General features: G+C 35.9%; 2 protein-coding genes across 3 annotated transcripts; both read left to right on the forward strand.

Annotated features, from left to right (window-relative positions):
• Window positions 1–2,060: 2,060 nt before the first annotated feature.
• LOC142643298 (uncharacterized) lies at window positions 2,061–14,393 on the forward strand. Of its 2 annotated transcripts, XR_012845831.1 has the most exons (16): window positions 2,061–2,447; window positions 4,539–4,941; window positions 5,063–5,240; window positions 5,326–5,465; window positions 5,824–6,703; window positions 6,890–6,990; window positions 8,353–8,497; window positions 8,584–8,652; window positions 8,788–8,833; window positions 10,379–10,842; window positions 11,028–11,107; window positions 11,971–12,106; window positions 12,459–12,520; window positions 12,639–12,831; window positions 13,653–13,735; window positions 13,840–14,393. XR_012845831.1 is itself a non-coding variant. In XM_075817854.1 (15 exons), the coding sequence occupies exons 1-15, from the start codon at window positions 2,348–2,350 to the stop codon at window positions 13,963–13,965; spliced, it is 3,144 nt and encodes a 1,047-aa protein (XP_075673969.1). In that variant the 5' UTR covers window positions 2,061–2,347; the 3' UTR covers window positions 13,966–14,393. The 2 variants fall into 2 exon arrangements, 1 of the variants encoding a protein (XP_075673969.1); XM_075817854.1 differs by lacking the exon at window positions 12,459–12,520.
• A 4,886-nt stretch (window positions 14,394–19,279) lies between these two features.
• On the forward strand, window positions 19,280–24,047 carry LOC142642819 (uncharacterized). Its single transcript, XM_075817244.1, has 5 exons — window positions 19,280–19,671; window positions 20,719–20,955; window positions 21,835–21,918; window positions 22,829–22,958; window positions 23,273–24,047. The coding sequence occupies exons 1-5, from the start codon at window positions 19,406–19,408 to the stop codon at window positions 23,591–23,593; spliced, it is 1,038 nt and encodes a 345-aa protein (XP_075673359.1). The 5' UTR covers window positions 19,280–19,405; the 3' UTR covers window positions 23,594–24,047.
• The last annotated feature ends 3,419 nt before the right edge of the window (window positions 24,048–27,466 follow it).

A 27,466-nucleotide genomic window follows, 5' to 3' on the forward strand; every position in this document is an offset into this window, starting at 1 on the left:
GTTTTACTGTAGGGATTGTTAGAAATACTGAATAAGTGTATTGTATTTCTAACATGGTATCAGAGCCACTGCTCTGGCCTTTTTCTTAGCAGTCTTGTATTTATTGGTGTTATTTCATTCTCAACATCTCTTTTGCCGTCACAACAGCTGCTGCAGCCTTTCACCGTTGAACCTCCGATGTCTTCCAGACATCGTCCTTTGGTTCCGGACCTGTAGCAGCTGTCGTTGAGGAGTTCCACACTCCAAAGACCACTGCCCTTTTCAGCACCGCCGCGAATCTTGCTCCGATCAATTTTTCTGCAGGTACCACTGAGATCGTCTTGCACCGATCTACAAAATAATGGAATCCGTGAAGCCATCGGAGCTCGCACAAGCCTTCACGCGCCGCTCAAAGATTCTGTGTTAAAGGTCACGCGCCCATGTTAGAGATATATTAGCCCATTAGTATAAGTCCAAGCCTAATTCTACTTTGTGTGCAAGCCAAATCTCCTACTTGTACTAGAAGCCTATTAGTCTAGGGTTTAGTCTACTATATATACACATGTTATGGTTCATTGTAACACAGGATTTGTACTACACTCTAATATATTATTGATGTAACCCTTTAGGGTTTTCTCCGTGGATGTAAGCCGTTAGGCTGAATCACGTAATCCTTGTGTGTTATTATGTTCTATACTTTATGCTTTTACTTCTGCATCTATACTAGCATATTTAACATAGTGTATCAATGCTAATATTTAACATGGTATCAGAGCCACCTTCCTATGGCTATGGTTTTCTGTCCTTACGGTGTATTAAGAGCAATCTTTATCTTCCTCGGTATTTCTTCGCTGCGTTTATCTTCTTTGGCTTCCCATTGCTGCCGTCAAATCTCTCCGGTATAGTCATGCCACCGATAGAAGTTACATCAACACTGCAAGACCATTGCCTTCCTCAAACCACCGTTACAGAGCCAAACTTCATTCTAGGGATCTTTTCAACCTTATCAAAACTCAAGGTTCCATCAAGCTTCTATCTTGAATTTGAGAGGGGGTGTTAGAGATATATTAGCCCATTAGTATAAGCCCAAGCCTAATTCTAATTTGTGTGCAAGCCAAATCTCCTACTTGTACTAGAAGTCTATTAGTATATGGTTTAGTCTACTATATATACACATATTATAGTTCATTGTAACATAAGATTTGTACTACACTCTAATATATTATTGATGTAGCCTTTTAGGGTTTTCTCCGTGGATGTAGGCCGTTAGGCTAAACCACGTAATCCTCGTGTGTTATTGTGTTATATACTTTATACTTTTGCTTCCGCATTTATACTAGCATATTCAACATGGTGTATTAATGCTAATATTTAACAGGGATCAAAACAAAAAATATTTAAAAAATTATATATAATTTTCCTTTTGGGACCATGTCAAGGGGTTCATTTAAACCATCTAGGTTGGAGCCGCCCCTACAATAGTAATATTTATACATATGTGTCTTGCTAACTATTTACCTTACATGAATAATCTTCCCATTTTCACATATCTATATTCATACTTCTATACTTTTTTTGGTACTACTATTTAAGAGCTTTTTAAGGGCTTCGATATCTTAAGATACCATCTCCTTGTGTAAGGGGAACAAATTCATAAAATAAAAGTCTAACAATTTAAAATGGAAAACTCATGTAGTTTATAATCTCCTAACTCTTTTACTTTTTAAAATTTAAACAAACGCATTTTATTTTCCTCCTCATCTTTTACCCTTTATTTGAAAATTAAACACGCACACTATTTTTCATTTTTTCTTACTTCTTCTACGTTCTATTTTATTTCGAACCAAATAAAAAGTGACACTTTTAATTCATTATACTTCTTTTATTGATTCTAAAAGTTCAAAAAAAAAAAAAAAAAAACTTTTTAACTACATATGTATAAGTTTCTAAATTTGTTTAATTAAAAAAAAAAAATATTTCTCACTGGGGTCAGCAAAAATTTTATTTATGTTGAGGTGGCAAACAATATATAAAAAAGTAAAATAAAAATAAAAATAAAAGACCCGAGGAGATCCAAAATTCCAAACTTGTAAATAACGAGCAACGACGATTTTATCTTCTCTCTCTCTGTCTTTCTCATATTCTACACGTAGAGAGACCCATCTGAGAAACAACGTTAAAAAACAGACACACATTTTCAGGTTGTTTCTTTTGACAATTCAGTTTCTGATAACGTCAAAGCCCCATCTATGATTTTGAATCTTTTTTGATGTTTCCGAGATTTGGGATTTTTCACAGTCGGCGAGAATTCTTGGTTCTTCAATTTGGGTCCGAAAACTTTATTTCCCTTTTGTGAATTCAGAGAGAAATGAAGGCGATGAGGACCGTACAGGATTTGATCGAGGAGGCTAAGCTTCGAACGGTTTGGTGGGCTTTGTGTATCTTCGCCGTTTCATACTTCATGACCCGTAAGCTTTGATTTTTCTTTGTTATTTGATTCAATTTTTTTCGGTTTTTATGGTATGCCCAGAAGCTGTTTGATTATGTGTTTCATTGAGTAATTTATGCAATTGGGTTTGCTTTGTGTGTAGATAGTATGTATTGCTTGCTTTATATAGCAGCTTAGAATTGATGTGGGATTGTGTGGTTATTATTGCATTTTAAGTTGTGCTTTGAATGAAGAATTAGTAGCTAATCCTCTTGAGGAAAGACAGAAGCTTGAATGGGTTTTTACTTTTTATACAAAAATTTGATGTGGGATCTTTAGGAATTCAGTGCTAAATTAGATATCTTGATGAGATCTTGATGGGTTTTGAATAAGGTTTGACGTTTAATGGTTTTGGAAATGAAAGTAATGGGTCGTAAATATGTTTGATGGCTGTTTGGTGTTAAAACAATGTAATGTGAAAATAAAGAAAGATAGAACACTATCTAGGGAATTACACCTAGGTTATCTTGAGCAATCACACTTAAGTAGGAGAAGGCAATCACACCCTCAAGTTTAAAATAAGCTGCTGAATTTTTATTAAAGTCAATCTCACTATGATATAAGGAAAAGGATCCGCTCCCATTTTCTCTAATTTTAATATAGATGTAAGACATGTGGCAATTAAAAAATCCAATGGTCTTAAAAAAAACCCCATTTAAACCACACAAAATGAAATAAATTCCATGTGCCTCACACCTGACTAAAAATTGGAGGGATTTGGAGGATTTAAATGGGAGGGATCTTATCCCAATAAAAAGACATTTCTAGAAAGACTAGGATTACTAATAACAAAGAAAACGTTCTTAAGAACATTCAAATCAAATAGGAAAAGGATTCAAAACACAAAAAAGACTCATGGGCCTTTGGTACAGCCAAGGATAGCCTATTCCAAAAATCTGCAAATTTTCCTTCTAGAGAAGTTCCTGCATCAAAACTAGACCAAAATTTTTGAATCTTTTTGTATTGAATCTTGCTTTTCCTCAAACTCTTTGTTACTGTCAGCATCACCGCTATTTAACTTCTTATATGTTCATATATTGGTGCAATATGGAAGGAAACAGTGTATTGGGAATTGTCGAAACTTAATTCAGCTAAACCAAATGCTTGTTTAGGCTTTGCCAATAAGCTCTAGCTCAAATGACATCTTATTCCCTTGTAAGCACAAAATCGAGGGTGAGATCATGGGTTCAAAGTCCACCATATGCCCGTGTAACTTAACAAGTATTAAAAGAAAAAACTTGGGATTTCAGCTAAACCAAATTCTTGTTTAGGCTTTGCCGATAAGCTCTAGCTCAAATGACATCTCTAGTTCAGTGGGATTTTCTGTTTCCTTGGGTCCTAATTTGTTATGTATGTGTGTGTGTGCGCGCGCACACGTGCCAATGACCTTAAGTCAATTGGCACTTACTCTTGTTTTCATCAAAGACATCCAAGGTTTGAATCCCCCTCTCCCACTTAAGATGTATCAATCTGTTCATGTGTGTGTGTGTGTGTGTGAGAGAGAGAGAGAGAGAGAGAGAGAGAGAGAGAGAGAGTTGTGTATTTCCTCAAATGGAGGTTTGCAGCCACTATAGTCTGATCACTGTGGTTGTAATGAGAATGGGCAGAGCTTTCAGGGACACGTGACACTTGGCCATGAGTCTCTGGGGTGCATTGGATGCATGAGGGCATGGGTTGGTCCCCATTTTGGATGCAGTTTGAGGGTGTAACTTGTTTGCACAAGAATGGCAATGCACCACGATCCTATTAAATTTTCTTTTTTGTGATATTTTTTATTGGTTAAAGTTACACGCCCACGCTCACACCCACCAATGAGTTATAGTTCAAATGGTAATTCCTTGTCCCATAAAAATGTGTGTAACTTATCTCTAGCCCTATGGGTCTTGAACCTGTGACCTCAGCTTCCACCTCATTCTTTGAGGAAGTACCATTTGAGCTAGTGATGGTTGGCAAAGTTGCTTTTGTGATTATTAGTGATACTTTTACTTCCTTTATCATCTTGACAATATGGATGTTCACTTGACATATAATTTGTGTGTCTCTGTTATAAATTCTTTCTTATTCGTTGCAGATACAAGTAAATCAATGTGGATGAATCTACCCATATCTATTCTGTTTGTTTCTGCACTTCGCATTCTTTTTAATGAAGTAGAGTTCCATTGGAAGGTTCGATCAGTCTGTCCACCAACATATTTGTCTCATTTGGAGAAGAAACAGTTGTCAGTAAATGATTCACGCCTTTCTACTATGCCTCCCCCTCCAAAATGGAAACGGAAAGTTGATTCTCCTGTTGTTGAGGCTGCAATGAGTGATTTTATTGATAAAATTTTGAAGGATTTTGTTGTAGATCTGTGGTATTCTGAAATTACCCCAGACAGGGAGTTTCCTGGGCAGATACGTGCTATAATCATGGATGCTCTTGGTGAAATTTCGGGAAGGGTTAAAGAGTTAAACCTTGTTGACTTGCTCACTAGGTAATTTTTTTTCCCTTTCTGCTATCAGTAGAGGATCTGTGAGTCTTTAAGAAACTTTTAATGGGATTATATATAGCTTCATAGTTGAATGTCAGAATTAAATGACTGTCCAATGTTTCAGGGACATAGTTGATTTAATAGGGGATCACTTGGACCTCTTTAGACGAAACCAAGCTGCTATAGGTGTTGAAGTTATGGCAATGCTTTCTTCTGAGGAGAGAGATGAAAGATTGAAACACCATCTTATGGCTTCAAAGGAGCTTCATCCTGCGTTGATATCTCCTGAGAGTGAGTACAAGGTGTGAGTGGAGTGTTCTGATGGAAACACATTTTGCTTTAGGATATATATTTTGAATTTGCTTGATGCTTTATATTTTATCACAGGTTCTTCAACGGCTAATGGGTGGAATGTTAGCTGTGGTACTCAGACCACGAGAAGCTCAATCTCCTTTGATTAGATCCATTGCTCGAGAACTTGTAACTTGCTTGGTTGTGCAACCAGTTATGAATTTTGCAAGCCCTGGGTATGTTTCTTGAATTATTTACTCAATATTTTACAGTAGTACTGATCCCCCTATCCCAAAATAAGCAGTAGCAATCTGTTTCTTATAAGTATTGATTTTCTTAAAATCTCAGCTCTGTAAATAGATTTCAGTATTATATTATTCACATCATGGTGTTTTTAGCTTTTTTTCTTTTTTAAACATTGGGATGTTTTAAGTTGTCACTGCTTGTATAGAATGTCTTCCACTCGTCAGTATTTAAATTATCCTTTTATACATAGACATACATGGGTGCGTGTGTACAATTCTCTATTCCTTTCACCTTAAATGGAACATCTAAATATCTAATCCACTGCAATCAATGCTTCTCTGGTATCAGGTACATCAACGAGTTGATTGAATATATTTTGCTTGCCCTTAACGATGACAGCCTTAAAGGGGTAGGTAATTATGAGTCGACTAATGTGGTGGCTCATCCCCATGATCATCCTCTTGCCACAGGGGCTGTACGTGATGATGTTACTGCCTCAAGGAAATATTCATCCTTTTCTCAAGGGACTTATATGACATTGGATAAAATTAACAATCAGAGAGAAATAACCCTGGATTATAACACAGAAGTGCCTACGAACCGGTCTGCTGCTTGGGCACGAGGGCTGAATGCTGTGACCCAGAGGAGAACTGAAGTTCTTACTCCTGAAAATCTGGAGAACTTGTGGACAAAAGGAAGAAATTATAAAAAGAAAGAACAGAAGAAAATCAAAGCAGGGCTTCAAGATCCTATAACAAAGGGTTCTGGAACAAAAAATGCTATACCTAATAAAGATCTGGGAAAGGAAACTTTAACCAACATGCCTGAAATATATGTAGGAATAGATCAGAGAGCTGTAAAACAGCTAACACATGGACTAAGTATTGATGTTCTATCAAGTGATGGGAACAAAACTGGGAAACAGTTCTTTCAGGATCCTAACGAAAAATTGTCTTTTGAGGGAGGGCATCCTGTTAATGAATTGGAGCATACTAATACTCCTGCAACTGATGCAAATAAAAGTTGTCTTAAGAGATCCAATAGCACTTCTGCTTTGGCGGTCCATCCTCATACAGAAAAGACATTTACAGGAGAACATGGAGGGTCCATTATTTCAGAGTTCTACAGTGCCAATGTTGGCAGGCATAATGAAGAGCATCATGACAGGAGTGCTTCAGACGTGGTGTTTCACAGAGAGGGACAACAATTTCCCAAGCTCAGGTGCCGGGTGAGCATTCTTTTACTGTAAATATCATGTAATGTATAAATCTGTTATATGAAATGCTAGTAGAATCATTAGGAAATTGAGGATATAAATTAAAACATTATTGGCTTTGCTATGTAGGATTTGTCACCATAAATGCTTGCTCTGAATCTAACTTGATTCTTGCGTTGTGTACTAATGCCTCTACAGGTTATGGGAGCATACTTTGAGAAACTTGGATCAAAATCTTTTGCAGTTTATTCAATTGCAGTGACAGATGCAGAAAATAGGACTTGGTTCGTGAAAAGAAGGTTTTGTACTCAACTTTATCATAATTGAAACATGCTTACTATGTTATGTATGTTCAACCTAGTTTTGTTCAAACTGCTTATTTTTTAGGCGTAAATGCATTTTTAGTCCCTACATTTTGACCCGATTTCTATTTTGGTCCCTACATTTTAATTCTACCACTTTTAGTCCTTAAACCAATTAATGCGTGTTATTTTCGTCCTTTTCGTTAATCAGCCGACGAAAATTGCTGAGGTGGCAGCCGAAGGCAATAAAATATTATTAAAAGTGCCACATCAGCATTTACAAATAATAATAATAATTTGTCAATTTTAATTAAATAAAAAACAAAAATAAAACAAAAAATCACTAAAATTAAGATAAAAAATATCTTGACTCTCTCTGGTGTTTTCTCTTCCATCTCATTTTCTTAAATTAGTTTTTCTTCTCTCTCTCTCATCCGTGTCTCACTCTCTCAAATTTTCTCATTCTCTTCTCTCTCCCTCTCTCTCTCTCTCTCATTCGTGTTTCTCACTCATGGTAACTGGTGGTGCAGTGGCTCATGGTGGCTGTGGTGGGTTGAGATCGGGGTAGGGTGGGTTGAGGTTGGTCTGGGGTGGGTGGGTTGAGATCGAGGTGGGGTTGATGGGTTGAGATCGGGGTGGGGTGGGGTGGGGTGGGGTGGGGTGGTGAGATCGGGGTGGGGTGGGGTGGGGTGGGTTGAGGTTGGTCTGGGGTGGGTGGGTTGAGACCGACTGGGGTGGCTGGGGTTGAGCTCGGGGTGGTTGGGTTTGAGGTTGGGTTGAGGTGGGTGGGTTGTGAGCCGGCTGGGGTGGGTGGGTTGAGACCGGCTGGGGTGGCTTGAGTCGAGGCGGCTGGGGTTGAGGTTGGGTTGGGGTGGCTTGAGTTGGGGTGGCTGGGGTTGAGGTTGTGTTGTTTGATTTTCTGGGTTTGTATTGTTTGATTTTCTGGGTGGGTTTGTGTTGTTTGATTTTCTGGGTTTGTATTCTTGTGTTCATAGGCATTTGATTTTAGTGATTTTTTATTTTATTTCTGTTTTTTATTTAATTAAAATTGACAATTTTTTTTTTAAAAGATGCTAACGTGGCATTTTTAATAATATTTTAATGTCTCCGGCTGCCACCTCAACTATTTCCGTTGGTTGACTGACGGAAAGGACAAAAATAACACGCGTTAATTGGTTTAGGGACTAAAAGTGGTAAAAATAAAATGTAGGGACTAAAATGAAAAAACGTCAAAATGTAGGGACTAAAAGGGTATTTACGCTTATCTTTTATTGTAAAGAAAGTGGAGTTACACCACCTAGATCTAGATTTTCTTTTGGGTTTAGTTTTTCTTTTAATTTAATTCTTTTTGGCTTGCAGATACAGGAATTTTGAGCGATTACATCGGCATCTTAAAGATATTCCTAATTACACTTTACATTTGCCTCCCAAAAGGATATTCTCATCAAGCACAGAGGATGCTTTTGTTCATCAGCGCTGCATTCAGCTTGATAAATATCTGCAAGTATTATTTAGACCCTGCTGCATTGTTTTTGTATGACTTCTCTCTTGTCCTTGTTCCTGTTGCTCTAATTTTGCTATCTTTCCCAGGATCTCTTGTCAATAGCTAACGTTGCTGAACAACATGAAGTGTGGGATTTTTTGAGTGCTTCCTCTAAGGTGTGCTCTTCTTGAAAATTATCATTCCTAATTTAGATGAACATCCTATTGTTTCATTTCTTCAATTATTTTATATTTTCTTTTGGTAAGCTGATTGGTATCCGAACCTTCTTAAAACCCTTTCTTTGTTTGAAGAATTACTCTTTCGGAAAATCTTCCTCGGTGATGAGAAGCCTGGCAGGTATGTTGTTTTTCTTTGATTTGGCATCATCCTAGCTGTTTCCGTATTTAGGTTTGACTGATTTTTACATGCGGTGGTCTGCAAGTTAGTCTGCTGATGTTCAATATCTGTTACATCTCTAATTTGTTTGTTACTTTGTTGTATAAGTTCATTGGGTGTTGTTAAATTATTAGCATTGATACACCATGTTAAATATGCTAGTATGGATGCGGAAGCAAAAACATAAAGTATAGAACAAAATTACACACGAGGGTTACGTGGTTCAGCCTAACGGCCTACATCCGCAGAAGAAACCCTAAAGGGTTACATTAATAATATATTAGAGTGTAGTATAAATCCTATATTACAATGAACCATAACATGTGTGTATATAGTAAACTAAACTCTAGACTAATAGACTTCTAGTACAAGTAGGAGGCTTGGCTTGCACACAAAGTTAGGCTTGGGCCTATGCTAATAGGCTAATATATCTCTAATAGGTGCCATCCTAAGTGATGGGCTACTGATGGATACCCTTGTTTGTTAGTTAGGAACCCCGAACAGGTAGAGTGTTGCTAATCATGTATTTAGGGACTCTGAATAAGTGTGCAAATTGTATACAAGAAAGGCCCCTACCAATCATAACAACTCAACTTCTTAAGATTAAGAGCATCCATAAGGTACACACTCATGCGCACACAAAAATTTAAAATGGACTAGTAGCCAGTATAATGATTTGGGATACACCGTGCACCCTTGGTGCGATGGTCACTCCATAAGTATAAGTGTTTGTGGAGTGTGGGGGGACAAAAGTTGGGGTTCAAGTCTTTAAGAGAGAGCTTTATACACATATATTCATAAATTAAGCTAAAGTAGAATTTTATCTTGTATCAAAAAGAATGATTTGGGGTACAATATGCTACTCTCCCCCTTTCTCCCCTTGTTGTCATCCACCATATGTCTCTTATGAAGAGAAAATATTCCATCTATTTGTGAAAGTGGCCTGTTCCTTATATATATTTGTATGCCATCATTTTTTTGATGTTGTAATTAGTTTGTCTGATCAAAAATGGGTTTTCCCTAACTATCTATATGAAACTAGCAAGCGATCCCCGCTGCTTCCTTAATTAACTGTGTGAAGCCCTTCTTTTCCATACACTTTTTTGAAAGTAGAATGTTTGCTATTAAAGACAGCTTATCCTGGATTGTATTAATCATCTCATCACACACAGTGAAGCTGATTATTTTGTATGAAATAATCTTGTTCTTTTTGTTTCTCATTGCTTTATTGAATAGGTATTGCGTGAACATGGGCTTGTCCTTCTAAAACTTTCTTTTTCTTTTATTTTTTTTTTTACAAAATGAAGATCCTTGCTACTCAATCTCCAAATTTCTTAAAAACCTGACATGAATTTTTTTTATGTGATTGTTCATGATGCTAATTTTTTGTTATGAATAAGATATCATTTTAACTGAGTTATCTGGATTTTATGACCATTTTTCCATTGCTTAATATTTATATATACATTTGACTTTATATTTTCTTATTGCGGAAATCTCAAACAGTCAATGTTGATGATGCTGTGGATGATATTGTGCGTCAGTTCAAAGGGGTTTCAGATGGCTTAATTCGTAAAGTTTCTGGTCCATTACCCACTTATGAAGCATCTTCTTCAACTGCGAGCCAAAACTTATCCTTGAATGCAGATGATATAAATAGACATGTTTCAAGTCATCATAGTGTGGGAACTGAAAACAGTTATTCTGATAATGAAGAAGGTGACAAGGATGAAAATCATGGCCATGAGGAAGTCAATAGTAGCACCAATGGGTGGCATTCAGACAATGAATTGAACTCCAAAAGCTTTCCCCCTCGAGTAATCAAATGTGGTGAAGAGCCTAGGAACTTGGGTTCAGAGAAGAGACATGGTTTAGTGGTGAAATCTGGGATAGGCCAGGGTGGATTTCCAGCAGCAGATTTCCCAGTAATCTCAGATCACTGGGAGGACCCAGTTGGAATGCCACCTGAGGTATCACGAGTTAGCTGAGTTTATTTTCTTTTCCATGTCATGTGTCACCATTGGCTGTCAAGATACTGTGTGTATCCTGTATTGACTATTTTAGTTTATGTAACTAACTAAGTTTTCTTATCTTTTGTGTGTTTAATTTGTATTTGAAACTATATGTTTATTTACTATTTGGATTTTTCTTGCAGTGGACTCCATCTAATGTTAGTGTTCCTCTGTTGAATCTAGTTGATAAGATATTTCAGCTCAAGAGAAGAGGCTGGCTAAGGTGGGCTATATTTATGTCTTATTTCAAAAATTTTGAACACAGTTATTGCTATTAAGTCAAGTTTATGTGTTTTATCAATGCCTTGTCTTTCAATTTGCAGAATCTTTCTTGAATTTTTCATTAGTTATTCCATCCCTGAATGAAATGCCTTTTTGTTGTGTGTGTGTGTGTATGCACGTGCCTGAGTTGATTACTACATTCTTAATTTAGACCTCTTTTTGTGTGACTGTGATCAACCTTAACATGTCATTTACATCTTAGCATCTTGTTCCTCTGGCATGATGCAGTTGTTGTGCAGGCTGTGTCTTGTGTAATTTTCAATAATGAGTTTTTTTTTTTTTTTTTCCTGTTTTTCCCTACTTTTTTCTTTCTAGAGGATGTGCCCTTCTGTTCTTCAATTTTAGGAGTTTGTTTGTTGATCAACAGCCTTTTATGTTATTTCATTTTCCTATATCTTTATTTACCCGTGTGCTCCTTATGTCCGGAATTTATGTACGTATGCCCCTCCTGACATCAATAATTTCTATGTTGATTGTCAACTAATATTTTTCTATCATAATTTGATTATTTTAGGAGATTGTTGGCTGGTGTGTTCTTTATTGGTCTTTTCTAGATTTTATATTTACTCCTGAAGAAATCTTTCATCTTGTACCCTGACACCATTTTGTTGTTCCCCTTCACGCGCATAAAATCATCTATAACTTTTACAGTATCTTATCTCTATCCTCTCATTTAGGCTTGCACTTAATTTCTGGTCTTTTGGACTGATGGAATTGTGTTAAAACATGATAACATGCAACAATCTATCGTTTGTTTGTTTACTGTAATTGATTGGTCTCTAAGAGTTATTTTTGTTGATACAGAAGACAGGTCTTTTGGATATCAAAACAAATATTGCAGTTAATAATGGAAGATGCAATTGATGACTGGCTCTTGAGGCAGATTCATTGGCTCCGGAGAGATGACGTTGTCGCTCAAGGGATTCGGTGGGTTCAAGATGTAAGGATTCAACCAATCATAACCATCATCATGTTGCTGAAATGTTCACCAACTCAGCAATTAGAGCTGCATGTACAATTAACACAAACCATGCTCCACTGTGTAGACTTTAAAACTGTGGACTTGGAGATTTGCAACTGAAATTTTGTGCCTGAATTGTAGGCTGGGCTTGGCTGATAGAACTAGAAGCATAGAAAGAGATATCTACATTGGCCTGTACATTTGAAGTGTTAAATATCTGTGACTATTTCATACATGTAGAACCCATTCTATAATAATAATAATAATAATAATACATGTAGATCATGTTAAATAACACTTGTTTTCTTGCCTGCACTTGTTAATTCTACAGGTGATTACATGCACTCCTGCTTGCATTACTTGTTCCAAGTTGTATCATGATCTTAAATTTGTGTATGCCTCCTCCCAAAATTATTTTTTACGGTAAAACATGTTCTTGTTATGGAATGGAACACCATGTAGAAATATGAAAGAAGCATGCAAGCTTTTGCTAATTATATATTTCTTTCAGGTTCTCTGGCCTGATGGCACATTCTTCATAAAATTAGGGACTTCTCAGAGCAATGATGATGATGCTGAACCGAATCAAAAACCTCCTCAAACTACAACTCGATTTGGTGGCAGTAAGATCTCTACATTGGGGGCTTTTGAACAACAGCTTGAGGCTGCTCGCAGAGCAAGTGAGGTCAAGAAAATGCTATTTGGTGAGAAATGTTCTTTTAAGTGTTCAATTTTATTTTAGAAGCCATTAAGTTGTGAAATTGACCTTTATCCTTTGTTGGTATTTACATTTTACGTTTAGCCATTTGAAATTTGATGCTGTAAAAGTTGTGACTCCTTGCTTTTGCTTAAGAATTGGAATGTGTTTCTAGATACTTTCTATACATATGAGTCTTGGTTAGCAGGACCAAGTAATCTAAATGAGTGTCTAGTTCCAGATTTGTTTTGGATAAGTACCCAGTTCCTGGTACAAGAAGCAAAAATGCTCTTATATATTGACCAGCCATCAATTTTTGGGGACTCGAGGGGGAAAATTCAGTGATCATTGTAAGAAAACAGGACTGAAAATTTGCAATATGTATGTATAGAGGTGGGAGTGATGAATTTATGTATGTTCCAGCATGTGATCAAGGGGTTGTACATCCACAAATCTGGTGCTTTTTTATATAGGTAATTAATCCAGTGCCGTCTTTTGTGTTATTTGTTGCATTTACATTATGTCTAGGAAAGAGGCCAACTTTGTTGATCAAGTTTAGCCCATAGATAGAATTCTCTAAGCCCAAACCACAGAACACCTGAACAAAATATGGGCATTGCAAATGTTAAAAAGATGAGACTTTTATGGGGATCACAATATCTGAACATAAGATATAACTATACAAGCTCTGATTCAACGTCGGATGATTAGTAATTCTGAAAGTTTTAGACATTAGAAAACATGCAAGCTACTGTTAGCAAGATTGACACAAACTAAAATGACTACATTAATGAATAAAGAGATTAAATTAACCTTCACTTTTTCCAGATGGAGCTCCAACGGCCTTGGTCAGCTTGATTGGGAATAAGCAGTACAAGCGTTGTGCAAGAGACATTTATTATTTCACTCAGGTTAAGCCTTCTTGATGCTGTTTTCTTTCCATAATTTCTTTATCTTTGTTTTCAGCTTTCTGTTCATTTTCTAAAAGCTAAATATGGTTTGCTATAAATTGCAGTCTACTACTTGTGTGAAGCAACTCGGATACGCGATACTAGAACAATCACTTGTATCAGTTTTCCCCGAGTTGAAGAATCTCGTTTCTGATGTTCATGAGAAGATGACTATTCCACAACCTGTATAGGACGTTAACGGATACCTTTTACTCTAACCTTACTTGTGGGAGTTGTCCGGTTATCTTCCCAGTGATCATGAAGCTGAAAATTTGAGATGTTTTCCAAGGTTGGCAAGATCATGTATTAGGTTACGTGGTGCCAATAATTTTTATCAACAAACTGGAGCCTCGAATGGTTAAATATATGGGAAATTCGCTTCTTCTTGGGAATATGGGAAGTAGCTTTGGATCTCTCTCATTTTAACTGTACAAAAACGTAGAATTAGAGTGTGTATAGAAATCATCTTTTGTGTACACCTACTGCTCATTTGAGCTATTCCCATTTGACGGGGATTTTGTATTGTTGCAGACACTAAGAAACAAAATCATTGATATTCTTTTCCATCACCATTATTCAAATTTCAAAACATTATTAGTTACACAGGTTTGATATTCTATGCTTCTGTACAACTGTGATTACGATATTCTGTGTTTTGGTTGCAAAACAATGAAAAGATGTACCTTTTTATTTACTTAGCAAAAGAAAAAAAAAAAGAAGGTTCCTTTTTATTCCATTAGACGAATGCATCAATGCATTGAACTTATCATTGTGTCTGTGGAAGGAAACTATTGAGAAAGGGAAGTTACTTGAAGGTTGGAAATGGTATTTTCACTGACTTTAGGAATGATCTGGATGTAAACAATCAGAGGGTTCAAATTCAACTGCTAATTTAACAGTTAAATGAGCCTGAGCTTAGAAAGGTCAGAAGTGATGAACCCATATTTCAGCATCACATCACAGGTATTTGAATCCATTTTCCATAAACCAACACTGGAGACAGCAATATTTGGACCCCTAGTTAAGATGGATGTTACACAACCAAATCAGCCTATGAAATTGACCAAGTTCAACATTTTTCCTCTCCGAGTCCTTATAAGGAGGATTGGAACAATCAATGGAAATCCAAAATTCATGAGCGACCCGATCTGCAATGGTGATGCTGAGGAAGATTGCATGGAATATACTACCTACAGGTGATGCATCAAATAAGAGATTTGGACTTGAAACATGTGAAGTGCCCAATCTGCAACAGTGATACAGAAACAACTGTCACCTTTTCATTTAATGCCTGCTAGTTCAAATTGTTTGGGCTATCAAAATGGCCGCTTATTAGTTCAATTTTTTTTTTTGGTGGATGGCGGTTAATTGTTTAGCAGAGACAAACTTGATGATAGAACTGGCAGAATGGCTAACTAGGAGTGAGGTGCTATGGAGACAAAAATCCAGGGAATTGTGGTTGAAGTTTGGAGATAAGAACTCAAGGTTTTTCCACCTATCTACCGTCATACAGAGACGGTGGAATAACATTGATGCTATCAAAATGGTGGATGGAACTTGGATTACTAATGAGGACTGATAAGACACATTTTCCGGGAGGGCTTCAAAAACATTTTCATTGAAGAACAGATTGACTTCCCCTGCAATTTGGAAAACCTAATCCAGCCATCAATCACCCAAATGGAAAACATCATCCTCAGTAGCATCCCTACCCCAGATCAGAACAAGCATACTCTCTTTCAAATGGAAGATCAAAAAGCCTCAGGTCCTGATGGATTTCCTGCCATATTCTACAAGAAATTCTGGGATATCGTAGGGGAGAATGTCATAAATGCATTCATCTCCTTCCAACTTGGAACTATGCCAAAAGAGATCAATAGCTCTCTCATTGTCCACACACCCAAAACACAAAACCCAACCACCATAAACAATTTCAGACCCATCAGCCTTTGCAATGTCATTTACAAAATCATCTCGAAGCTGCTGGTGGCCAAAATCATACCTCTCCTCCACAAATTAATAAACCAAGCTTCGTTCATCCCAGGAAGATGGATAGTAGAGAACCAAGTGGTGGTGCAGGAAATGCTTCACAGTTTCAAGACCAGGAAGATAAAATTTGGGCTTATGGCTCTTAAGCTTGACCTCCAAAAAGCATATGACAGAATGAATTGGGACTTCCTCAAAGCTGTACTAATGAAATTCGGCTTCAACAAAACTTTTGTAACATGGACCATGTCATGTGTTTCTACTGTTTCATTTGAAGTCATGATGAAAGGAGGAAAGTCAGATCAATTTAGACCAAGCTGAGGCCTGCGGCAAGGCGACCCACTATCATCCTACCTATTTATTTTGGGGCAAGAAGTTTTGTCAAGGCTGCAAGATCGAGAATTTGATTTTAAACGCATCAGCAGGGTTAAAGCAAGTATCAATGGTCCTGCCATTACACACATCATGTACGTCGACGATATCATCCTCTTCTCCAAATCCACAAGAAGGGAAGCTACCACCATTATGGAATGCATTAACAAATATTGTAATTGGTGAGGACAAAGCTTAAACTCAAGCAAATTTGGTGTGCAGTTCTCCGAACACACCCAAAAACAATCATCAAGAGCCATTAAGAAAATCCTGCAGATGAAAAGCTTAAAGAAGGATGCAATATACCTTGGAGCCCCAATGTTCCTCTCAAGATCCCCTTCAAGGGATTTCAAATTCCTCTAAAACAAGCTTGAGGCCAGGTTGATGGGGTGGAGGAGTAGATGCCTTTCATGGGCAGGGAGAAGCACACTTATTACCTCCGTAGTCCAATCCATCCCCAACTACACGTTGTCTTCCTTCAAAATTCCAAACTCTGTATGTGATAAGCTTGATGCCATAACCAAAAGATTCTGGTGGAAACCTAAAGAAGTGAAAAGTAAATTTCTAGCTTGGAAAGCTTGGGACAAGCTGTGCATTCCAAAAGCACGTGGAGGTCTTGGGTTCAAGAAAACCAAAGATGTTAACAATGCGTTGCTTGCAAAAATAGCCTGGTTGATTACCTCAAAACGTGACAGTTTTTTTTTAATGCAAATATTTGACTTGTATTCAAACAAATGAAATTGAAGTACAACAGAAAACATACTTGAAAAAACTACCTATTACATTCGTTTTGAATCATCTCCAGAATATCAGTAGGCAAATCAACTACCCACACCTGAGAATCCTTCTTCATTCTAGCATATTGAGCCAGCTCATGGGCTGCTCTGTTGTACTCCCTTTTCACATGTTTTATCATCCAGCTAGCGAATGCACTCAGCAAGGTTCAACAAGATGGCTTTTTAAAAGCCCAGTGAAAGTGGCTTCCCCAATTTGGAGAGCCATCGAAAACGTGATAAATATAATTGTGAAAGGCACTTGCTACTTAGGCTGCGTTTGGTTGGGTGTAAAATATTTTTCGGGTGTAAAATAATTTCGAGAAAAGAAAATATTTTTAGGTGTTTAGTAGCATTTTAAAGAATACTTTAAAAAATATTTTCAAGTGTTTGGTTGTGATGTTGAAACTATTATAGAAAATACATTTTCTACTTGTTGCTCACATTTTCTCAGCTTCCAAACAAATATCATTTCTCAATATAGAACAACAAAACCCAAAAAAAAAAAATAACTCATCAAATTTTCTCAATACAGAACAACAAAACTCCAAAAAAAAAAAAAAATCATCATCAAATTTTCTCAATACAGAACAACAAAACCCAAATCCGATCAGAGAAGAACGAAGATAGAGAGAGAGAGAGAGAGAGGCGACTGGGTTCATCAGAGATCGTGCGGCGATGGCGAAGGTGAGATCGCGCCGGCGCAGCAATGACGAAGACGAGATCGTGTGGCGATAGTGATGGAGAAGGCAAGATCGCGTCGGCGCAGCGATGGCGAAGACGAGATCGCGCGGCGATGGCGATGGAGAAGGCGAGATCGCGCGGCGATAGCGATGGCGAAGGCACGATCTCGCCGGCGCGGGTTGGGGCGCAATCTCTCTCTCTCTCTACTCTCTCTTCGTGCTCTCTCTCTCTCTCTCTCTAGATTTTCTAGAAAATTTCTATTTGAAGGTAAAATAGACATGGAAAATGTTTTACGGGTGGGGAGGGATTATTTTACGGTCAATGATACTGATTTTCCGTTTGACCAAAATTTCAGGTGTTGCCAAACACCCGCAAACGCGTAAAATAATTTCCTGAAAGTGAATTCAGTCCAAACAAACGCAGCCTTAATGAAAATAATGTACTTGCTACTTTTATATTACTATTTAAGCAGCTGTACCTGTTTGGATCAGATTTTTTTTTCTTCTAAAATACCCCTACACCCTTAGGTTTAAGTAGAGACAAAACTAAAGGATAATTTGGTAAAAATACATATCTAACTTGCACTAAAATATTGCTTACAAAATAGGAACACTCTTCCACTAACTCACTTCTTCAAAGTAACTACAAATTTTTTTTTTAAATAGAAAAATAAGTTAAACACACCACGTTTATCCAAAAACAAAGCTAAAGGACAATTTGAATTTTTTTTGTTCTAAAATACCCTTACATTCCTATGTTTAAGTAGAGATAAAACTAAAGAACAATCGGGTAAAAATAAAATCCTAGCTTCTACTAAAACAATACCTAAAAAATAGGGTCATTTTCCTATTGATTTTCAAATTTATTTATCCACTTATAAATTATATTCTCAAAATAAAAATTATATATATAATAAAAAACATAGATTTTTTTTTTGCTACTACCACTAAAAAAAAGCTTCATTTCATGCGCGAAGCACTTGAGATGAGGCTAGTATATCATAATTGATTTTCTACATTGTAGATACTACTTATTTATTATAATTCTTTTTGTTGGATTCAACTAACATATTGTATCGGGAAGGATTTTACAAATTTTGACGATGTCCAAACTTCAAAATTTACAATTCTCACTTGTCTATCTATATCTTCTCCAACACTACATGGTAATTTATATTTTATAAGACCATCTACGTGTATTATTTAAATATGTCATATGACTTATTAAAAAATTGTCACGTGAATAAAAATGGACACAGTATGTAGATCATTGATGATTCTTTCAAATGCTGATGTCACTGTTTGAGGATAAATTAGCAAATTGCTACTAGTTTAAATCTAGAACTATTATTAACATCACTTTTTTACATGTAAATAACAAAATATCACTTAAACAGTTATTACAAAATTATTTTAAAAAGGTTGTGAACACAGTATTATACTTTAAACTTTTCCTCCAAGTTTATGCCGTTCTTGAGTTTTGTTCAAGATAGACTTTCTTTTTCTATTTTTGTAGATTTGACTAAAAAAAAAAAAATTGAGTAAGAAAGATGTTTGTCAATCCCATGAATGATAAACGGCACCGTATTGGCTGCCCGCGAAGGCGAAATAGCAAATCCCTCCAACTAGTGTTTTATGGAAACTTTGAAAAGAAATGAAAAACAAAAGACAGCCCTCCAATTGTCGGGCCTTTCATTGGACCATAAATCCATCATCATCATGCATGTCTCCTCGTTTCTATCAGAACTCTATCTCACTTCGCTCAGAGACAGAGTGATAGAGAGAGTCATACATAGTCAGAGACTAGTAAGACTGTAATGGCTCGGGCAAAGAGAGCACGAAAAACCAGCGAGAATGAAGGAAACGTTGTACAGAATGAAAACTCAGGGTACGAGCAGTTCAGGGAGCAGAGGATCAAAGAGAACATGGAGAGAATGCAGAAGCTGGGCATTCTTGACCTCTCTCAAAACCTCAAGAAGTCCCACACCAAGCCAAAGCCAAAGCCAAAGCCAAAGCCAAACCCTTCTGACAAAAAGACCCACAACCCATTGCCCCTTTCTGGCTCTCCAAGGCGCTCTACTAGGTTTTTTCTCTTCCTTTTTGATTTCTTTTTTTGAACTTATAATCTCTGTTTGGTTTGTGGGAAAATGAGGAAAAGGAATGGAAAGTGAAAGATTTTTTTTTTTTGTTGGGGTTTTTTAAAATTTGAGTACAAGTTCAAAATTTGAAAGAAATATGAGTAGAAAACATTTGCTATACTGTCTATTGCTGCCCTTTTTATGTATGTTGTCTTCTTCTCATGTTTGGTTGCTGAGAAAATGAAGGGAAAGTAAAGAATGGAAATTTTGTGTGCTATTGTGTTTGTGTTATCCACTCCACTCTTCTGGGTATTTCATGTTTTGTGGTTTAGCCTTTGATTGGTTGATGAGAATATGGAGGGAAATAAAAAGAGAAGGAACTTGCTTGTGTGTTAAATATTTTTTTTTGACTTTAAAATTAGAATCTCTGTTTGGTTGGTGGGAAAATGAGGAAAGGAACGGGAAGTGAAAGACAGTTTTTGTTTTTTTTAATTGAGTAAAAGTTCAAAACTTGAAAGAAATATGAGTTGAAAACATTTGCTACTGTCTATTGCTGGCCTTCTTATGTATGTAGACATCTTCTCATGTTTGATTGCTCAGAAAATGAAAGGAAAGAAAAGAATGGAAATTTTGTGTGAAATTGAGTTATCCACTCTACTCTTCTGGGTATCTCATATTTTGTGGTTTAGCCTTTGATTGGTTGATGAGAATATGGAGTAAAATAAAAAGAGAAGGAACTTACTTGTGTGTTCAGAATCTCTGAAAGAATGCTTAAAATTCCAGCTTCAAAATTCTGATATTTTCTTTTTAGTACTTCTTATCAGTAATTTAATAGAAGATTGTAGACTTTTTATAGTTTTGGTTTCCATGTATGATATAAAGATATGATTCTCTTTTCAAATGCCAAGGAGTGTCGTACACTAACTCAAGTATTAGAAACTTATATACGTGTGGTTTTTGTAGTTCTTGATGTTGTTCTGATTCCTAAATGTGTGCAAATTTCTGGGTTTATGCTTTTAATCTTGTTTGAAAATTTTTGTGGGGGGTTTTAGGTTGAAGACTTTGACTCCAGTTAGCTATTCAGAAGACCATCCGAAAAGGAAGAGGGGCTCCTCAAGGAATTTTGAGATTCGTATACTCGAAGGTTCACAGCCAGAAATTTATACTGAAGAACATGATAAGCTTCTGGGAGACTGTAAGTCAAGTTGGACACTTTCAGTGGATGGATATGGCAAGGACGGGGAGCGCATCTATGATCCGGTGAATGGAGAGACATGCCATCAATGCAGGTAGAGCTGTTTTATTGATTTCTAGATGGATGAGTTTCCTTTTTTTGTTGTTCTTTTCTCTTTATAAATTGTTTAAAATTTTCTTATTGGAATTGTTTAGAAAATGATGTAATAAAAGGAAAATCTTCTCAAGCTTATTAATGCTGGAAGTATGTGATATTGTTGTATTGTTGTCTCGTTCTTAATCTGGTAATATTATCTTGAACTTGGAATGCAGTTTATTGTGGACAATATGCAGTTGCGTAACTGTAGCCTTCAATACAAAAAGGTTGCTTTCCATCAGCTGATTTGCATATAGTTTCTTTTACTTCTGAAATTATTTTGCACGTTTGGATGTAGAGTTGGGTAATAATTCAAAAAGTTTTGCATGTAATTAATTATACAACTGGAAGAGAGCATTTTTGGTGTAACTCTTCATTAATGTTACACCATTTAAAATATTTTACTGGATTAATATTTTGCGAGTTCCATATTTGGATTACATGTTTTATTTGCTCTTAACAAGTATGCCAAATTCATGCTAATATGATGCTATTTACTATCAGATGATTCATAAATTTATGTTTGGGTATAATTTTAAACTAAGAAAACTTGAAATTTGAACACTTTGTAGATGAGATAGTTATTGATTTTTTTAACATCTTGATATTTTGCAAGCATGGAAGATATAAGGAGACAATGTAATTAAATGGAGGGTTTGTCAAAGAATGTATCCAATGGAAAAGTCACATCAAGTGTAACTCAAACACCTAAACCGTATATCTTGTGGTTGATTGTTCAAATTGTCCAATGTCTCTTCTGTAATAAGAGCTACCTTTTCTCCAATTACATGGTAGTACTTGGTAATGCAAGCACAGTGAAGGCCCTTTTTTTTTGCAGACAGAAAACTCTTGGTCTGCGTACCCATTGCAGCCAATGCACCTTGGTCCAAGGGCAGTTTTGTGGGGATTGCTTATACATGAGGTAATTAATTTTAATTAACTTGATCCACTAGACTTCCACAAAAGTAAACTGTCTTTTTTTTAATGACATTGGCTTGATCGAAGTGCCATTGCATTGCATTCTGTTTTTCTTTGTTTTTGGAAATGTTACTTTCATATTACTCTGCTATGCATAAAGACTATGCCAATTCCAAAGGGACCACCAAAATGACAGTTATTAGATATATCTATTATAATCCTTATCTGCAAACCTATACTAATGAGTGACTATGTTGCTTTTAGATAATGTGGGAAACAAACATGTACATTCAAGTTATGAATGACAATTGGTGATAGTGTTTCTTAACATCTCTGTTTATGATTGAAACTGAAATTTTCTGTTTTTGCCATTTTCAACATTCCATACATGGTTTGGGACAAGTATACATTGGTTAGTAAACTACCTTCCCCTCCCTATGTCTTCTGTCTTTTTACAATAATGATAAATTAATATGGTCAGTAAGTTTAATGCACCATAATCTCATTACTACAAAATAAAGAGTAATGCTACAACCACAAACTATTTTACAACATTTTTACAAATTGCTGATGTGACCAACCTTTTATTAGTTTTTATCTAGGCCCACCATTAATATCAAATTTTCATTTACCAATAATCACTCACCACATCAACAGTTTGTAAAATTTTTTGTAAAATAGTTTGTATCTCTAGCATTATTCCAAAATAAAATGTTTACTTATGAAGTTCATAAATGACTATATCACCAAGTGAGCACTCCAAATATATTACATGGAACCTAGATTATCCATAAATTATTTGGAATTTTTAAACTGTAACTTTATGTGACTCAAAAGTTAGCGCCTGGCCTATGAATACCAGTCACATTGAACCATGTTGGCAATCTGTGTTTGAAATCTATTATCTTACTCAGATACGGAGAGAATGTGATAGAAGCCAATCAAAATCCCGATTGGATTTGCCCTGTTTGTAGAGGAATTTGCAACTGCAGTCTTTGCCGTAAGGGAAAAGGGTGGATGCCCACTGGTAATCTTTACAGGAAGGTTAGCTCCATATACCCTGTATATATGCATGAGGATGAACATTTTTATGCTTTCCCCATTTATTTTGTGTAGGCAATTAATAATCTTCTCCAGCACAGGCCTATTTCATTTGTTAAGTTAATGATCATAGTTCCTCATATGCCTACTCAGATGGGTGCTAGAATCCTTTCACTAAAAAAGGTGTACAAGTGTTTTTATCTTCCATTTCTGGTGTGTGATATGATGCTAGGACTCAGCTACAGATATAATAGCATGTTGGGCAGAATTAATAGCAATGGAGCAGAAGAAATGGCTAAATTTTCTTTACTTTTCAGGTTTTAAAATTGGGCTTCAAGTCTGTGGCACATTATCTCATTCAGACGCGCCGGTCTCAATCAAACTTGGAGGACTTAGGTACTGAAACTTTGGCTTCTCCAGAGGCTTCACAGCCTTCTGAACTTCTTGACACAGACAAGATCCCTGATGAAGTCTCAAAACCTCAACCTTATGATTCTAAAGATGTCAAGATGGAAGAGGATGAAGTGCAGTGTTTTGATACCAATCATGCATATAACAAAGGAGATGATGACGTGGATACTGATGATGAGCTGAATGAAAAGCAAGAGGACGTCAGTGAGGAGTCTCAACAATTCTGAATCGTAAATGGATTCAATGTTTACATGATGCCTACTCTTTCCACCAAACTACTTCTGAATCCATCGCCGGAAGATCGAGGGATGACTGATTCTTCTTGCTGATAAACTTATCCTTTTTTGTAAGCAATGACAACTAAGTTTGTGCAGTCATACAGATTAAGAAATATATAAAGTTTCTGTTTGTGAAGTAAGTGTTTTGCCAAGGCAACCCTACCTTAAATGGGTTTTCCACCGCATCCTTGGCATTACCAGACTACCAGTAAGTTATATTTTTCCCTTTTCTTTTTTGGTAGTCATGTAGCTATAATGCAATTTTTTGCTTCTGCATGCTAGGAACTGGATGATGTCCATTTGTTCCAAGTTGTAGTTACATGTTGGGTCTGGATCCTTGGTACACAAGTGGTTATTTATTCATTTTCAATTGCCAAGAACATGCTAAAAGCTTAGTAGCCTAGTGGTATAGCCTCTTTTGATTTATTAGGAGAATCAGGATTCAAATCTCTCCTTCCCAATTATTGTAACTATTGTAACTGTTGAATTATCCACCCAAAAAAAAAAAAAAAAAAAATTTGCCAAGAACATTTTAGCAGTTTACATAATGTAACTCAAGGTACAGGTAAGTTTACAATTGTGATCTTTGATCTTTGAGACTAAGTTATGCCCTGGACTGCTTCAACCCACCGTATCCTCTATAAAGGCTTGCTGTGTAGTACTCTTCGAGTTCAAATTTTGTTTCCATTACATGCAGTTTCTATCATATTCTAGCTGCTTTACTCAATGCATGAAAATACATCGACAGTTGAGTATACTTGAAAGTTGTCAACCAATTGCTGCTTTACTCAATGCATGAAAATACGTCGACAGTTGAGTATACTTGAAAGTTGTCAACCAATTACTCAAACCCAGTTCACCCCCCCCCCCCCCCCCCCCCCCCAAAAAAAAAAGGTTTGCAAAATGTTCTCTATCCATTCACTTGTTTTCTTAGTTTTGAAACTTTCACAGTAAATCTTTCTTTGTCCTTGATAGAAAACTTGCACCATGTCTTCCTTCAAATATAAAACACCACATAATCATTGGGAATACCATCTGATGCAGATGAACACCAGGAGTCCAAGATAGGGGAAATCTGGACTTGTTCTTATCATAGTATTTGTTGAAGTCGCCTTTTGTACATCTTTGAAACCATTTGAATATTGCTAAAAAAATGGACAAAGCCCAAAAAACCAGGCCCCAACACATACACAGTTTGACATGACAACAAATCAGCATAAGCTCAAAGTCGACAAAGTCAGCCCAAGGCTTAGTGCCCACGGGATTTTACACCTGGAATTCATCTAAAAGTGGCTCATGAATCCCAGCCCAAGAGCAGTCCAATGAAAATAATCTCAAGGCCCATTAACATGGGCAGCAAAGTCTCTAGCCCAATTGATGAAGTTGGCGACATAAAGCCAACAAAACCAAAATTAATTAGAGTGCTTCCTCTCACTATGTGAACCAAGTTCAAAATCTAACAATCGAGCTAGGAAGACTTGTAAGATCATTGAGCCCATGTGTAAATAAAAGAACTCATGAGAGCAAAAATGTTATCTGCCGTTCTACAAAGTTTCACCTAACACTATCTATTCCTCCACAAATAATTATCATGACTACAAGGTTTTTGTAATCCCTTAGTTTCTCCAAATTAGAATTAGGATTTTCCCTTTGAGGAAGTAGATTTTAAGGGAGTTTGTCTTCCATGCTGTTTTCCTTAAACAAAAGCATAAATGTTGCCTCCTTTTAAGGATGTACACTACTTAATAGAGAAATGAGGGTGAAAACTAATACCTAATGGCCACAGTTGGCATTCTTCTCATTCAGCAAGTCTCTTAAGTAATTCAAGAATTATTAATAATAAAAAGGGAATCCAAATGTGGGGGACATTAAGATTAGCCACACATACTTGAAACACGTGTACACTTGAGAAGTGTTATACTTACAACATTTTAGAACAAATTATAGGTTATTACTAGTTCTAATTTGAACTCATCCTTGAAATTATTTTTTTGTCCATCAATAATAGTCAATAATAATCTGTCACTTATGATTTATTGTGAAAGTGTTGTGAAAATTTTGTAGACATTGCATCTCTTTTTTTTTCTTTTTTCTTTTTTCCTAAGTAGACATCGCATTTCTCAATTACATTTATACGCAAGGCATTTTTAGGAATTTTTAATTACACAAATAGGAATGTATCTTTCGCCTATAGCTCATTACTTTTGTTTTTCCCTTTTCTTTGAAGCTTACATCGTAAGTCTTGCGAGCTATAGCCATAGAGGCTAATATACATTTATAGTTGATGCTAATTCACACTCGTTAATGTGGATCCTTGGGACTTAGACTTATTGCACATGCCACATGATTAATTTGTTTCTGCCAAGAGAGATATATAAATTGCTTGCAACTAAGATAAGTTAATTTCTACATGTCCTATTCTCTTTATATGTTGCAACATATCTTCATATGATGTTTTTTGATAAATTTATTAGCATGAGTTTAGTGCTGAATATATTAACTTGAGCAATGACAAATATGTATTCATTTAATCATGCTAAATATATTTGTGTAGCCTTGCTAACCATATTTCTCTTCCTCCCATATATTTATGTTTCATAACTTAAATCATTTATACACGGGAGACATTTTTCTCATTAATTTGTCATTTTCATCAATCATGATATTATCTTGTCTAGGAGAAAACGCAACAATAACTGTCAACGAGCAACTCATTGCTGTAAGTATTAAACTCGACTACCCAAAAGAACCTGGATTTGGTCATTAACTTATTAAAACATGACGCGTATCACGTCCGCAAAAAGACACACCAAACACTCTTCAACTAAAAAAAGATTTCATGCATGTTTGCATTGAGAAAGGCACAAAGTGTGAGAGATAATAAGAGTATACGCAAAAATTCATATCTATTTTATTATAAAACTTACTTTTTATGTTTTATATAAAATATTTTTTAAAAATGCACACATCGAATTATATTCTAAAAGCTATTTCAATACAATGTTCGTTCTTCATTAACATAACCACTTTTTTAAAATACCCACATCATTTACGCACACATTAACTGAAAAAGTGAATTGATAAAATGAATAAAAAAAAAAAATATTTTATTTGTGCACTTGTCGTGTAAATTTACACAATATTGTAGACAAGATATGCATAGTTTTAAAGGTTTTTTGGATTGGTTGGCCAAACTTTTGCATTTATGACATTAAATTGGCTGCAGCAAGTGATCTAAGAACTATATACTATTTAGTATTTACAACAAACACGAATTGTCATTTTGGAACCAAGACAGCGTTTACCAAAACAGCTGCAGCAGGTGACATATGGCGGCAATTTTAGGAAACACCGTGAAAAAAAAATGCCGGGATAGACTGAATTTTTTTTTTTTTTTTTGTAGTATCAAAATACAAGTACGTACAAGTCTAAATTCCTATTACAATTATATCTAGCCAAAATAACAAAGCCAAACTTTTCCCCCAAAGCCTATATACCAGAAATCATCAGCCCTAAATAGTGGCGGAACTAAGATTATTTGAGTAGAGGGGAGCAAAATTTATATATGATACATGCACTACATATATTATGCGAATATATAATATTTGAGACCAATTTGAAAAATTAAAAGCTATTCATTTAAATATGAAGTGATATTTAATGTAATTATACAAAAAAAAAACCTCTACAAAAAAAGCTTATTCATAATATTGTATTTATCTATTGAGATATTTCTCACATGAGTGATCTATTTTTTAATTTTTTTTTAGAGCCAAAACTCAAGGTATGAATGAAACTATTAGTAGTTAGATAAATATTGAG

Source organism: Castanea sativa, chromosome 7, assembly GCF_040712315.1.
Source record: "Castanea sativa cultivar Marrone di Chiusa Pesio chromosome 7, ASM4071231v1".
Taxonomy (NCBI): Eukaryota; Viridiplantae; Streptophyta; class Magnoliopsida; order Fagales; family Fagaceae; genus Castanea; species Castanea sativa.